We start from the raw sequence: 14,180 nt of genomic DNA, 5'->3' as shown, positions 1-14,180 counted from the left end.
AATAATAGTTGAGGTGTCGCCATCCACTGCTAAGTCTTATTTATACACTCCTCAGTAGTCTGAGCTGGAGGGAGGTAACAGCTGATCCAAAATACGCCTCCCTGGGGTGGGCACCAGCGGAAATCCAAAGGAGAAAGCACAGGCACCATATTGAAGGGTAGAATTGTGGCTGTTCATTTATATGTCTATTAGCTGGAATCTATCAACGATTTGTGGACAAAAGGTACAATAAAAGCCATCGTTGAGGGAATGGATGTCTTGAAAAAGATGTGGGCCAGCCATGAAGTGAGAATGAAAGTTAAATATTAGTACCCTTGAGATTTTAATGGAATCGGAGCAAGAACAAGCACATTGGGCAGCTCCTCAGAGGATAATTTATGGGAAGACATAGACCTGAATCAAATAAAATGAGGAGAGGATATAATTTGCATCAAGGGAGGGGGAGTACATATACATAAAAGGCAAAGGTCCATCAAAATATCAAGTCAACTGGTAAGCAAATAAATTAGGGCTAATTAGGCTTAAAATTAAAAATTAGGGTAAATGCATTCATGGTAGCATAGGAGACAATCAGTCTACAGTCGTTTCTTAAACTACCTACTATGTGCCAGGAAGTGACAAGAAGTCATCCAGGATGAGGGATGTGATGGATAGAGTTCTGGATGTGGAGTCAGGAAAACCTAGGTTCAAATCCAGTCTCAGATACTTACTATCTTTGTGATCCTGGGCAAGTCACTTAACTTCTGTTTGTCTCAGTTTCCTCATCTGTAAAATCCAGATAATAACAGCACTTCCAAAGGTTATCGTGAGGATTAAATTAAATAATATTATAAAAGTGCTTAGCACAGTGCCTGGCATTATAGTACACGTTATATGAAGATTTATTGCTTCTCTTGTTTCTGCCCCTTTCTTTGGCTTTCATTGAAATCCCTGTTTTCTTTTCTCTGTGTTTTAGGTTCAGGAGGATCGACTGAGCGTGATACAGCCTCACCACCTTTCTTTTGTTGACTCTAAGAGTCCAAGTGGAAAGATTGTGTACAATATCACCGTCCCTCTGCGTCCAAATCAAGGCAAGAATTGCAGTGAATGGGCCTGGTCCAAAAAGTCCTGTAGGGACCAGATGCTGCTGGGTTATTGCGTAGGCTCTCTCAAAAGCTCCATTGTATCGTCTAAAGTAGCTTGCATACAGACAGAAACTCGTGTCTGGCTATCTTGTTCTCTTTTCTGCTCAAAGAGTTGATAGTGACCCTTTTGTACAGAGAAGAGGGCTGACAGGGGAATGAGTGATTGTGGGCTCCGCTTCTGTGATAAGTCTCGGCTCAGGAAGAAGCTTCCCTTGTAGAGAGTGGATCTCCTTTCTGCCACTTGTGTTCAGAGCTTCCTGGGCAGGACTCTGCCTGGGCAGGGTTTCAGATCTGCCCTCTCCTAATTGAGAGTCTGATGGACATAGGCTCGTCCAGATGGTCTTCTCTGTGACCCTAGATACATCACCATGGAATCGAGGTTGTTGTCCTTGTCAGGGAAGGCTCCATGCCAATCACGAGGTGATGGTAGGCTTTCCATCAGGTGGCAGAATTGGTGGTGATATCACACTGCTTTGTACACTTTCTTTCAGGTATCATCGAGCACAAAGACCGGCCTCACTTCCCCATTCAGCATTTCACGCAGGCAGATGTTAACCAAGGAAAAATCGTGTACCGGCCTCCCACTGCAGCACCCCATCTCCAAGAGATCATGGCCTTCTCCTTTGCTGGTAACATACTCGCCCCTCTCCCCAGGAGAAAACAAATACCTCATGGTTCTTGCCAGTAACAAACTTATACTGACCTCTCTCTTAGCCCCTTCTGTGCAGCTTTTAAAATTATTTTATAGATATTCTAACTAATAAACCTTGAAGCCTACAGGCCACCCAGAGGTAGATAGGTGGCACAGCGGATAAAGCTCTCTGCTTGGAGTCACAAAGAGCTGGATTCAAGTCCAACCTGAGACACTGACTAGCTGTGTGACCCTGGACAAGTCACAAACACTATCTGCCATAGTTTCCTCAGCTGTAAAATAGAGACAATAACACCAGCTACTTTTCACAGTTGTTGTGAGGAGCAAATGAGATAATATTTGTCTCCCCCCCTTAATTATTTATTTATTTTTAGTTTTTGGCATTCACTTTTATAAGATTTTGAGTTCTATTTTTCCCCCTCCTCTTTGCCAGAGAGGGCATGCACTCTGACATCAGCTATACATGTACAATCATATTAAACATATTTCCACATTGGTCATGTTGTGAAAGAAGAATCAGAACAAAAAGGAAAAAACCATGAGAAAGAAAAAAAAAAAGAGAAAATAGTCTGCTTCAATCTGCATTCCGACTCCATAGTTCTTTCTCTATATGTGGATAGAATTTTCCATCAGGAGTCTTTTGGAATTGTCTTGGATCATTGCATTGCTGAGGAGAGCTAAGTCTATCACAGAGAAGACCATGAGATAATATTTGCACTTAGCACAGTGCCTGGTACATAGTAGGTACTTATTTCTTTCCTTCCTCCTTACACCCTGTGTTCAAAAGATGTTGTCCTGGCACGAGTGAGAATTTCATGTAAGATTTAAAGACAGGAAGAAAATTAAAAAAAAAAAAGGAAAAGAGAGTTTTCACTTACTCATTTCTCATGTTTGTATCTTATTTCAGAGTGGAGTTTGCCACTAAAATCAATGTGTGTACCTCCATGTAAGCCCAGAGGACTTGAACTCTTAGTTAAAGTCCCCCTGAGTTAGTCCCTTTCATTTCTCCCCTTGGTCTCATAAACAGAGCTGCTGACTAAAAGGTAGCAGTTATGAGTTCCCACCCATGTTTAGTTCTGTGATTTGGAGCAAATATGAAATCTTCCAATCCTGTTTCCTCGTAGTTTATACAAATGTGAAGAGTTTCTCATACAATGTTCCAGTTGTGGAGAGAAGCAGTAAGCATGCAGGGACAGCATCTGACTCTGGGTAACTCACTTAGCTTCTCATTGTCTGAGACACTGAATCTCCAAGAGTACGCATTTTGCAGGAAGGTCTAAGCCGTAGTGTTACTTGGAGTCTCCTCGGTAAGAATTCTCTACACCAATGAAATCACGGCTATGATCATCATGATCGTTAAAATCACCATCGGAAGCTTCATTCCTAAGCCCAGGTTAGATAAAAGAAGGGCAGAAATGGAGGTGTTCCTTAAATTTCAAGAGGAAAAAGCAGAAGATCCTGAAACTATTGAAAAATCTACTTTTAATACACATTCCAGAAGGGCTTCCTGGTAATAAACTGGGTGGTAAAAAAGGACACCAGCATCTTGAGTGCTTTTGAAAAGGAGATGAGCCTACTTAGAATTGAGTTTTGAAGAGCTTTTTCAGAGTTTGATGGCATGAATCTAATTAATAGGCTTGTTTTTATTGGTCAGTTGTTTCAGTTGTGGCTGACTCTTTGTGACCCTGTTTGAGATTTTCTTGGCAAAGATATGAGAGTAGTTTGATATTTCCATCTTCAGCTCATTGTACAGATGAGGAAACTGAGGCAAACAGCGTTAAGTGACTTGCCCAGGGTCACATAGCTAGGAAGTATCTATGATCAGATTTGAACTCAGGTCTTCCTGACTCCAGATTCAGCACTGTATCTTCTGTGTCACTTAGCTGCCCAAAACTAATATACTAGCTACCCAAAGAGATTATTTCTCTACTGAAATGATTGTGAATGAGCACATCCTCATGAAATTTGACATCATGTTTGATAAACATTTCGGGATTTGCAATAACAGGACATGCTGCGGCTGTTGCCATGGTAAGGACCACAGGATGAAAGGAGGACTTTTCCCAAGGGCAAACATCAAATACCATCATAGAAAAATCTCTTTGAGAAAACTATTGAAGACCTGTGGAAAGAAATTGGAAAATTATATCAATATCGAGCCAGTGTACCCAGAAGAATACTTGAACACCATATTGTCTGATTAAAGGCGGTAGAGGAGAAATGTGCAGAATGGGATCTAGAAAACAAAAATATATTAAACTCTTGACAGTTTTAATTAATGATTTAAAGGGATAGCTAAAAGATAAAGGCACGTAAGGAGCCCAAGTGGCAAAGGAACAAAATAACTCCACATCACTCCAAGACGATACTATACATGCTTTAGAATTAAAGACAAGAGAAGTGGGAGAGATGCTCCAAAGAAGAATATGGGAAATTTTTGATTGTTTATAGGCTTGAAAGAAGTCCAACATAATAAAAGCCCAAATTGGATGAAAAGAGACACAGAAAGCTTGTGTACCACTAAATAATGAACAGTACAATGGCTATATCAAGGGAAATGATTCTGAAAGCTTCTCTGCACAACTAGAAAGTGGTGGGGCCAGATAAGATCAATAATCATGGGCTCAAACACTGCACAGTGTCACAAAAATTGCCAGCTTCCTCTCTGCTGCAAGCCCAATCCCATCTTTCTTTTTCCCCCTCCTCTCCCCTCCCTCCTCCCTAAGGTGGTAAGCAATTTGATTTAGGTTATATATGTGCAATCATGTAAAACATATTTCCATATTAGTCATGTTATGAAAGAAGAAACAGAACAAAAGGAAAAAAAACATAGAAATACAGAATGTGAAAATCATATGCTTCCATCTGCATTCAGATTCCATAGTTCTTCCTCTGGATGTGGATAGCATTTTCCATCATGAATCTTTTGGACTTGTCTCGGATCATTGTGTTGCTGAGAGGAGCTAAGTGAATGATAGTTCTGATTCCATCTTTCTTGATAGAAGACATCACGCATTTATTATAAAAAGGTGACAACATTAATGATCTCCTCCAAATATAAGCCAGCTGCATGATTTCACACTTTATATCAGACTTTCTTGGATCGTATCACTCACCAAATCTCTAAACACAAGAAAACAGTATGTTATTTGAAGAGCAAGAAGGGTATATCAATGTGTTCCAGGTGTATAAAGAACAACTCATTATCAATTCTGTGGTTATTGAATGAGCTACCAGAAGCTAAGTGATATTTATACTGCCTTTGTCAAATGTCACAAAGCCTTTGACTCATTTACATGTTCATGGCTTAATCAGCTACTGCAAATATATATAAAATAGATCTGAGCATAGTGAACATTTTAGGGCATTTGATGACCACATGGAAACTATTGTCTTTTAAAATATGCTACCAACATACTAATGTCAAGAACAATTGATAGAAAGAAGGACATCTTCCAGGCAGATAGTTTAAGCCCATTGTAGTTCTGCTGCATAGCATTAAATCCACTAACATCATTCATGAATAGAACTGAATATGGCTTTCAAGTCAAAAAGGAAGTCTTACCAAAACATTGGATTAATAATTTCTTCTACATGAATGACATTGAGTTATATAGATCAACTGAAAAAGCACATTAAACACTATATCTTTGTGGGAACTTTCTCTAATGTTACCAAAATATCATTTAGACTTGATAAATATATAATTCTTAATGTTCCCCAAGGAAACATAGAAATTAAAGGACTTGAGTTTAAATATGAACCCAATGAATAAAGGGTTAGATACTTAAAAATACCATGGTCCTCCTCAGGCAAGACACACTAACTATAAGGATTTCAAGGATATTCTCATTGTGTGTTAATATACTGACCAGCATGCTGAAGTCAAAGTCAATGGACCGACCACATTTAGAGCAATTAACACCTATGTAAAATGAGTCTTAACATTTATTCTTGGCTCAATAACACATACAACATTAGAGGCAAAAAGCATCCCCCCCCAAAAAAAACAACTCAACCTCTACAATGTTTTTTTAATTAAATTAAAAATTTTAAACGAAAACCCTTGTGATAAATTTGCATAGTTAAAACAAATTGCCATGTTAGCAGGGCCAAAAAAAAAATGTGTGTTTCATTCTATACTTTGAATCCTTCACTTTTCTGTCAAGAGGTAAAACCTACAAAAGGGTAAAAAGTTTATGGAAATAATTTTGTAACAAACACTTAATTTCATGAAGCAATTGTAAAACTTGGCAACAGGTATATGCTACTAGATTTGTTGACTGTTGTTGAAAATGGTTCATCTTTGCAGAGGGTCTGTGAAATGGCAAAGATCCCAGGGTGGAACCAAAAGGTACTTAATGGGTGACATCCACATGAACTCAACCAGCAAAATGTTTATAAAGAAGCAACAAACAAATAATGTGTTTATTTATATGTGTTTATTTATAGAAATGTAAAGGGTTATGATAATGATTCAGGACCAGGTCATTGTCACTAGAAATGACAAAAACGTTATCCTTAAGGGGCTTAGTCTTATATATCAATACCATAAAGGAATAAAGGAATAGTGGGAACCATGAAAAATATTCATGCAAAATTATGTGCAAAAATGCAAAAATTTAGCATCTATCAAATATTTAGCAAGCCATGACCTGGTGGTGAGAATTATACCACATAAGTTCATTGTAGTTTAGAGACTTACTGGTGACAAATCTCCCTGTACTACAAGTGCAAACCCCCAAATATCCTGGAGAATTCAGTGAATAAACCAAACTGGAATCGAAAATCATTACACAAATATATATTGCCCATAACTACCCAGGAATAACACTGATTCATAAAAATTTAGGAACAATATTTTTAATCTTTTTCACCATGGCAATTCAATTGAGTAAATATTTATTAAGCACCTACTAGGTTCCAGGCACTGTGCTAAGCACTGGGGAAACAAAAAAGAAAAAGATCTTGCCCTCAAGGAGCTTGCAATCTAATGGGGCTAGATGCATAAAGGAAACTGGAAAAGCCCTACTGGATGAGGGGACATCTTATTCCATGGAGTTCAAACCAAGCAGAGCTTCAGATGGAAAGTGAAGAGTGCAAATACTCCTCTCCAAGCTACACAAAATGAAAAGATTTCAAAACATAGAAACCTAGCGTAGGAGTTCAGAGTTGGGTAGAACAGGTTGAGGTACAACTCATGCCTTTTGTTCTGTCTTCTACTGGCATGGCCTCAAGAATGCTTTCCATAGCCTGAGTTCAGATCCAGCCTCAGATACTTCCTTAGCTGTATGATCCCGGGTAAGTCACTTCACCTTTGCCTGCCTAAGTTTCCTCAACTGTATCATGGAGATCATAATAGCACCTAGCTCCCAGTTTTGTTGTGAGGTTTAAATGAAATAATATTTATAAAGCACCTAGCACAGGGCCTGGCATATAAGAGGTGCTCAATAAATACTTATTCTTTCCCACCCTGTCCTGTAAGCCTATAGAGGATGAGGAGTATATGGGTTATTAAGGGAAGACTAGCACCTCTGGTGTAAGGGTTTGCCAAGTCCTTTTCAGGGCTGTGCTCATCCACCTTCGGTGTTCACTTTCGCCCGACTTTCCCCTGTGGCTCTAAGAAGCTGTAGCACGTGCAGCTGCGATAAACCATCTCAGCAGATGGGCTAAACCAGGTTGAGGGTAATTGACAGGTCTCAAACATGTCAGTGATTTAGGAGGATGTCTACCTCGAGCTCGTGAAGACTTCTTCAGGTGGAATGAGCAGATGAGAGCAATTTATTCCAACAGCCGTGAAGGCACTATGATGGAGCTTGGTCTGACATGAAAGACACCATGGTCATCCCCTGCACCCCTGCCATCTTGATTTTTGTCTTGCCACTGGACTTTGATGATTCTGGAAGAGAGAGTGAAGTTGACCCTTTGTGCAACTCTTCCTCACTTAAATCCGATTCACACTCGAGTCAGGACGTCACCCTGCGATGTCATTGGTCCTCTTCAAAATGAAGGACAAACAACAGAAGATGAGCATCCTTTTATTCAGCTATAAAAAGCAATGATTGTATCCACTTGAGCTGTGGTACACGTAACATTCAGTACAAAAGAGTGCTAGGATAGTGACTTGTCCTCTAACTCTTTTTATCTGAGCCTCAACTAAATAGGAGGAGGAAAATGAAAAAACATTTGTACTTGGCATTTCTAGAACGCTTTTAAGTTCTCACAGGACTTTTGTATGTTCATTTTCTCGTTTGAGTATCGCTGTTTCTGTGAGATAGATCTTATAAGCATTATTACCCCATAGTTGTTACAGCTGAGGAAATTCAGGAGGTTCTGGGAAGCCAAGTCACTTACTCATGATCAAACAGCTGTTAAGGGACAGCCCTGGGACTTGAACCTAGAGTTTACTGACTCTAAGCCTAACATTCTGCCCGTTATTCCATGTTATGTCTTGGAGACAATGGAAGCCTAGATTATCTTGGGAGCAAATCACACGTGTTAAATCTCCTCTTGCTAATTTAGTGCATAAATCATATTCTCAGGCATCGTTCAATTCTCCATTGAAACTGGCCCATCAGAATCCCTTGTCATTGATATATGCTATTCCCCAACATTCGCTGGTTTGTAGGATTTTATGTACTGATAAAACAGAGTCTGAAAGGATGTGCTCTAAATCACTGTAACTGCCATGATGTAAATTTATCTGATTGTGGAGTTTTGTCATTATTATTTAATATACGGTGTTAGGGTTTAATTCAGCATAATATTGGTGAAAGGCCTTGTGATTTCCTGTAGGCTAGGATATTTAGGATAGCTCTTACTTCTCCTCACCTCTGCCCCAGTTTTTTGGATCCACCTTCAACGCCTGACTCCTTAATCCATATTCTGTTCCAGTCAGAAGTGATGACAGCACTTACATCTACGTTCTTGTTCTTCCAGGTCTTCCAGAATCCGTGAACTTCCGTTTCACAGGTATGAAAGCAATTTCCCCATTTGTTAGATGATGCCATTTTATTGCCCTTTCCTATCCTGTTCCTACTATTAGTCCCCTGTCTCTACCTAAAACTACTTTCTAGAGCTTGTATCAAGACCACGTAGCAACTAGGTCTTCTAAAAAGCATGTCTAGCTGTTCCAAAACTGATGGTTTAAATTAATATGCATGGAAGAAAGTAAAACCAACATAAGAACCTATGAGTATTTTGTTTATGCCTGGTTTTTGCTGACTTTAAACAGCAAAAAACGTTTAATAAGCTTCATCTAACGATAGTGTGTAGTTTTATCCTTTAAAACCCATGAGGCACGCAAAAAGTCTCTTTGGCTTGATGGTTTTGCATTGGACTTTGCCCTATTTATTACTGTCATCTCTTGCTGACTAAGGCCACTTGATTCTCCTTCTCCATGCCTCAAAGCTAAGGTGAAGTAAGTGTGTTTCTGCAGAGAAACGTGCTCCCCTCATAGACACACATTCTTAGGATAATGAAACAAAGAAGGAGGATTAAACTAACCTAATTTAGGCTAACCATCAATCCAGCCCTGATGGCTTGACCAGGTCAATTAGTACATAATACTTATTTCTATACTTGAGTAAGCTATTGCTTATACAGTTAAAAAAAACATGTGGTACCATCATACACCACCAAATTAGCCATTCAAAGAAAAGGCAAGGCCTGATATTGGTGGTGATTTGGGGAGACACATATGCTTGCTCATTAATGGCGATGCTATAATTGGATCTGTCTTTCTGGAGAACAGTCTGGCAATATGTGATACAAACTGTCCTACTATTCATTCATTTGTCTCAGAAATACAACTTTGGGGAATGTACAACAAGGAATAATCTAAAAAATAGTAAAAATAATTTATACAAAGATGTTTATGATAGCCCAGATGCCCAACAACATGGGAATGTCTAAGCAGACCGTGGTATATTAAGATGGTGGGCTACAAATGGCTTTTTACCAATGATCTATATGTAGACTTTATTGATATTTGGAAATGTGTATACAAAATGGATGTATATGTAAGTATATGTTGGTATGTAAGTGTAGTCTAAACTTACAACTTCATTGTTGTAAGGAAGTACCAGTGAAGAAACTCCTTCTATCAGTGTGGATCAGCACTTGCTGCCTGGGGCACTGAGAGATTAAGTGACTTACTTACCCAATATCACAGAACCAGGATGTGTCAAATGAGGGACTTATACCCTTATCTGCATAATTCTGGGGCTGGTTCTTTATTGTATACACTGCATGAAAAGGAGGGAGGAAGGGAGGGGGAGAGAAAGAGAGCACGCTTTAGTTATGGGGTAGAATCAATGCACAATCATAAGATCAGCAAGTGGAATGTTATGTGTGAGGAACAGAAAGTCAGGGGAGTGTCACTAAGGTAGAGGGTATAGAAATGTATAAGCCAAATGGAGAACGTTCCATTTGATCCTGGAGGAAATAGGAAGCCATTGGAACTTACTGACTTGGGGTGGGGGGAGGGTGATGTGGTCAGATGTGTGCTTTGGTAAAATTGCTTTCACATCTGAGTGGAGGATGGTTTCAGTGGGGAGAGACTTGAGGCAGAGAGAACAAGAAGGCTTTTGCAATAGTCCAGGTAAGAGGTGATAAGGGTGTTTAGTGGCTGTGCGAGTGGAGAGAACATGATGAGTATTGGGAAGGCACAAATGACAGAATTTGGCAAAACACTGGCTATGTGGTGTGAGTGTGAGGAATCAAAGATGAGCCTGTCTGATGCAAGGTTGATGGTGCCTTCAACAGTAAGAAGAAAGTTGGAAAAGGGGGAGAGTTTGGGGGGAAAGATGAGTTCAGTTTTGGATGTATTGAGTTTGAGATTCTATGGGACGACATCCACTTTGAGATGTCCAAGAGCAGTTGATGCTGTGGAAGTAGAGATCAAAAGAGAGACTGGGGAAGATCTATAGATCTGGGAATCATCTTCATGGAGATGATAATTGAACTCATGCCAGCTGATGGGATCACCAAGTGAAACAGTTCAGAGGGAGAAGAGGAAAAGGCGCAGGACAGAGCCTTGGGGGATACCTGTGGTTGGTGGATGAAGATTCAGCAAAGGAGATTGAGAAGGAGTCATCAGACAGGTAGGAAAAAAATTGGGAGAGAGCAGTGTCATGAAAACCTAGAGATTAGATAAAGTATCCAGGAGGAGATGATCATCCATAGTGTTGAATGCTACAGAAAAATCAAGGGTGATCATTGGGAAAATGTGGACATTAACAGAGGAAAAGAATTAGGGGTGATTTCAGTAGGTAAGAGTTTTTGTTTGCTGGTTTGTATTCCTGTAAAATTGCTTAAATTCCCTTTTAAAGTGCTGCTTAAATCATGGAGAGGTTTTGCTTTAGAGCAATGGCTTAGGGTTCTTACATGTGACGATGTTCCAAAAAGAAAGGTTGCTGGGGAGAGAAGGAAGCATGTGAACTTGACATTTGGGGTGCTCAGTGTCATGGTCCCTTTGGATGAGCAAGTCTTTAGATCCTCTTGAGACTGTAAGCAGCATCAGACCTATGCCTTTTCTCTGGCCTGAACCAGTTGCAGACGCTGTATCTTCTCCCTTTTCCCGATGAGAGGAGCAGCACATGACGGTCATTTAGGAACAGCCCAAACTAAACCCATCATTAAGAACTGTATAAATTGTAGCAAAACAGCATGTTGTATCACGTGCTTTTCAGCCACAGAGAATCATTAGGAGAATATTGGTCTTAAAAAGATAGATTTTTGTCCAAGGGAACAGCTTAGATTCATTGAAAATGTTGTTCATGTCCCCGAATGCAATGTAGCTCATTCTTAAATAATTATAACTATTCTTTAAAAAGTAGCTATTTCAGGATGCACAAAACCTATCTTTTAGAAAAAACACGGATTCATGTATATGTATATATATCCATATATACACATATAAAACAAGCTGTAATTATTATATATTGCTTATATACAATCTCTTTTTCTTGCCTTCTTTGTATATGAAAATATTTTAGTTTGTCGATAATTTTCTAGTTTATAATTTTTAAAAAGACCCACAGCTAGGCGACTCAGTGGATACAGTGTTGGTCCTAGAGTCAGGAAGACCTGAGTTCAAATCCAGCCTCAGACACTTAGCAGCTGTGTGACCCTGGGCAAGTCACTTAACCTTTACTCCCAGTTTCCTCCTCTGTAACGTGGGAGTAATAATAGTACCTACTTCCCACAATTGTGGTGATAAATGCTTGTTTACTTCCTTCCTTAAAGAAAAGTTTATGCTTTTTGATAAGCCTGAGAAAAAAGGTGCTAATAATAATCTTTTTTTTTCTTCCAGAAGATTAATAGTTACTTGCTTTTCAGGGAACCCAGGAAAATTAGACATTATATATTCTTTATTCAGGGTGTAGAGCATGATAAATAAATGAAAATCGCGTCATCCCCATTTTCTTGTCTTTGAAATGACTCATGATTATTCTTGTGCACACACCCCACCTTTGTTATAAATGTGGAGTTTTGGTTGTTTTTGTTGTTAGAACAAAGCTTCCTTCCATTATGGAAGCACATGCATCTTTTAAAAAGAAGACTATATGAATGAAAACTCAGCTCTAGAGATCCAAAAGAATGAACTAATCCAAAGAATATGAATATGTAAATAAATGCCTTTTCTTACCTCCTCAGTAAGAGAATACTTTTGTGTTAATATTTTTTTCATAAACATTTATCGGAATCATCGCACTATAGAACTACCAGGCTGTTCTGATTGTGTCATTGTGATCTTTTCAGCTATTTCTTCCCCAGTTTAAAAAGCTTTTTTGGTCCCGAGTATGGCGTTGTTTCCTTCTTTTCTGATTTGTTAGGATTTTTTCAGAGTGCTGCGGCAATCTCAAAAAGCTGTGGGCTCCATACACAAAGAAACAACCTGTATGCTGTCAGACTGCAAGTTGATTTATTTATGTGGGCTTTTCATCCCTTCCAGTTTCAGATGGAGAACACACAACAGAAGAAATGATGTTTACCATCCACTTACTTCCCATTCATCAGCAACCCCCGCTGTTCCAGATCACAGTTCCATTTCTTGAGGTCAGCCGAGGAGGCCAAGCTAATGTGGGTAAGGAAGATCAATCGGGTGGTGGAGAGAAGTGGTTTTTGAAATGCAGCTCTATTAAGACACCGATCCCTCTAGATGTATTGAGCCTGTCCCAACTGGCAGCAAGAGGTTATAACTATCTCCTTTCAGAAGACACAGGCATTGGTTTGTTCTCACCTTTGACCCTCCACTTTCCCATATACATATAAATGGGATGGAAATAAACTCTTTGGAGGGCATCTCTCCATGGTGCAAGGCAACAGAGAATGTATTTCCAAGTTTCCAGTTATTTGATTTATTGCCCTATCTAAAGTCAAAGAGAGCAGAGAAGAGAGAAAATTTCACTATGAAACATTCTTGTTTTCTCTTCAGCAAAGTCAGAAAAGAAAAGTATAGATGGGAGAAAAATAGAGTAATTTAGGAGGGTATGAAGTATCAAGGGGACCAGAGCCACCATCAAGTTCACATTTGACAATGCTTGCCATTAGGAGTTTGTTTATTTTCTTCTGTGGGAATGCATTTTAGTAAAAAGGTGATGAGTGTAATGAGCTGGGAATCAGCTATCTTTGGGAATATGTAATGGCAGCCCCCAGTATCTACACCCTTGACTTAGAAATAGCTTATGACCACCACTGGCTGTGAGCATGGTTGCCCCAATACTGCTATGCCTACTCACAGAGGTATTTTTATACTGCCAAGGGAGTTAATTAAGATGAAGAAAAAAATGTGAAACTAGTAGGTAACCTGTGGACTCAAGAGAGAAAGAAGGAAAAAAAAGGAACGAAGGAAAATGCAAAGGGGAGCTGATTATGAAGGAATCAAGGCTGGCCCCTTGCATGGTGGCTTCCTACCTCAAAATACCTTCATCTATATTGCCAAGAATTCAGAATTCTTTCATTTTACTTGAACAGTCTATGAATTTCCACCAGTTAGAGATTTATTTGGATTAAGATGTACCTCTTTTGAAAAATGTAGTCACCTCTTGAAAGATAAGGGATTAAATTATAGCAATTAAAGAACTAATTAGTGAATTAATGCAGTAAGATTTTTTTTCCTTCCTAATTAATGTAAATTAATTAATTGCCCTCTGAGGTGGAGGTGTAATTTTGAAGCATGGGATGCTTGGTTGGTATAAGTTAAGTCTAAGCTAAGCTTAGGCAGCTAGGTGGAGCAGTGGAGAGAGCAGGATACACTTGCAGTCAGGAAGACCTGAGTTCAGATTTGGCCTTTGTCACTCACTAACTGTGTGACCTTGGGCCGGTCCCTTTATCTTTGTCTGTCGTTGGTTCCTCATCTGTAAAATGGAGTTAATAATAACATCCAAGGGTGTTGTAAG

The 14,180-nt window shown here is 39.3% G+C and overlaps 1 protein-coding gene across 1 annotated transcript in view; it reads left to right on the top strand.

The window, feature by feature from the left end:
• FRAS1 (Fraser extracellular matrix complex subunit 1) overlaps window positions 1-14,180 on the top strand; it is a 352,531-nt gene that overhangs the window by 215,146 nt on the left and 123,205 nt on the right. Inside the window, 4 exon segments of the mRNA XM_036764965.1 lie at window positions 956-1,070; window positions 1,616-1,753; window positions 8,716-8,748; window positions 12,734-12,865. Of these exon segments, the coding sequence (XP_036620860.1) occupies window positions 956-1,070; window positions 1,616-1,753; window positions 8,716-8,748; window positions 12,734-12,865 (418 nt within the window).

This window comes from Trichosurus vulpecula, chromosome 6 (genome assembly GCF_011100635.1).
Source record: "Trichosurus vulpecula isolate mTriVul1 chromosome 6, mTriVul1.pri, whole genome shotgun sequence".
NCBI lineage: Eukaryota > Metazoa > Chordata > Mammalia > Diprotodontia > Phalangeridae > Trichosurus > Trichosurus vulpecula.
Note: the sequence above shows the minus strand (reverse complement) of the source record. Positions and strands in the feature narration are given on the sequence as shown.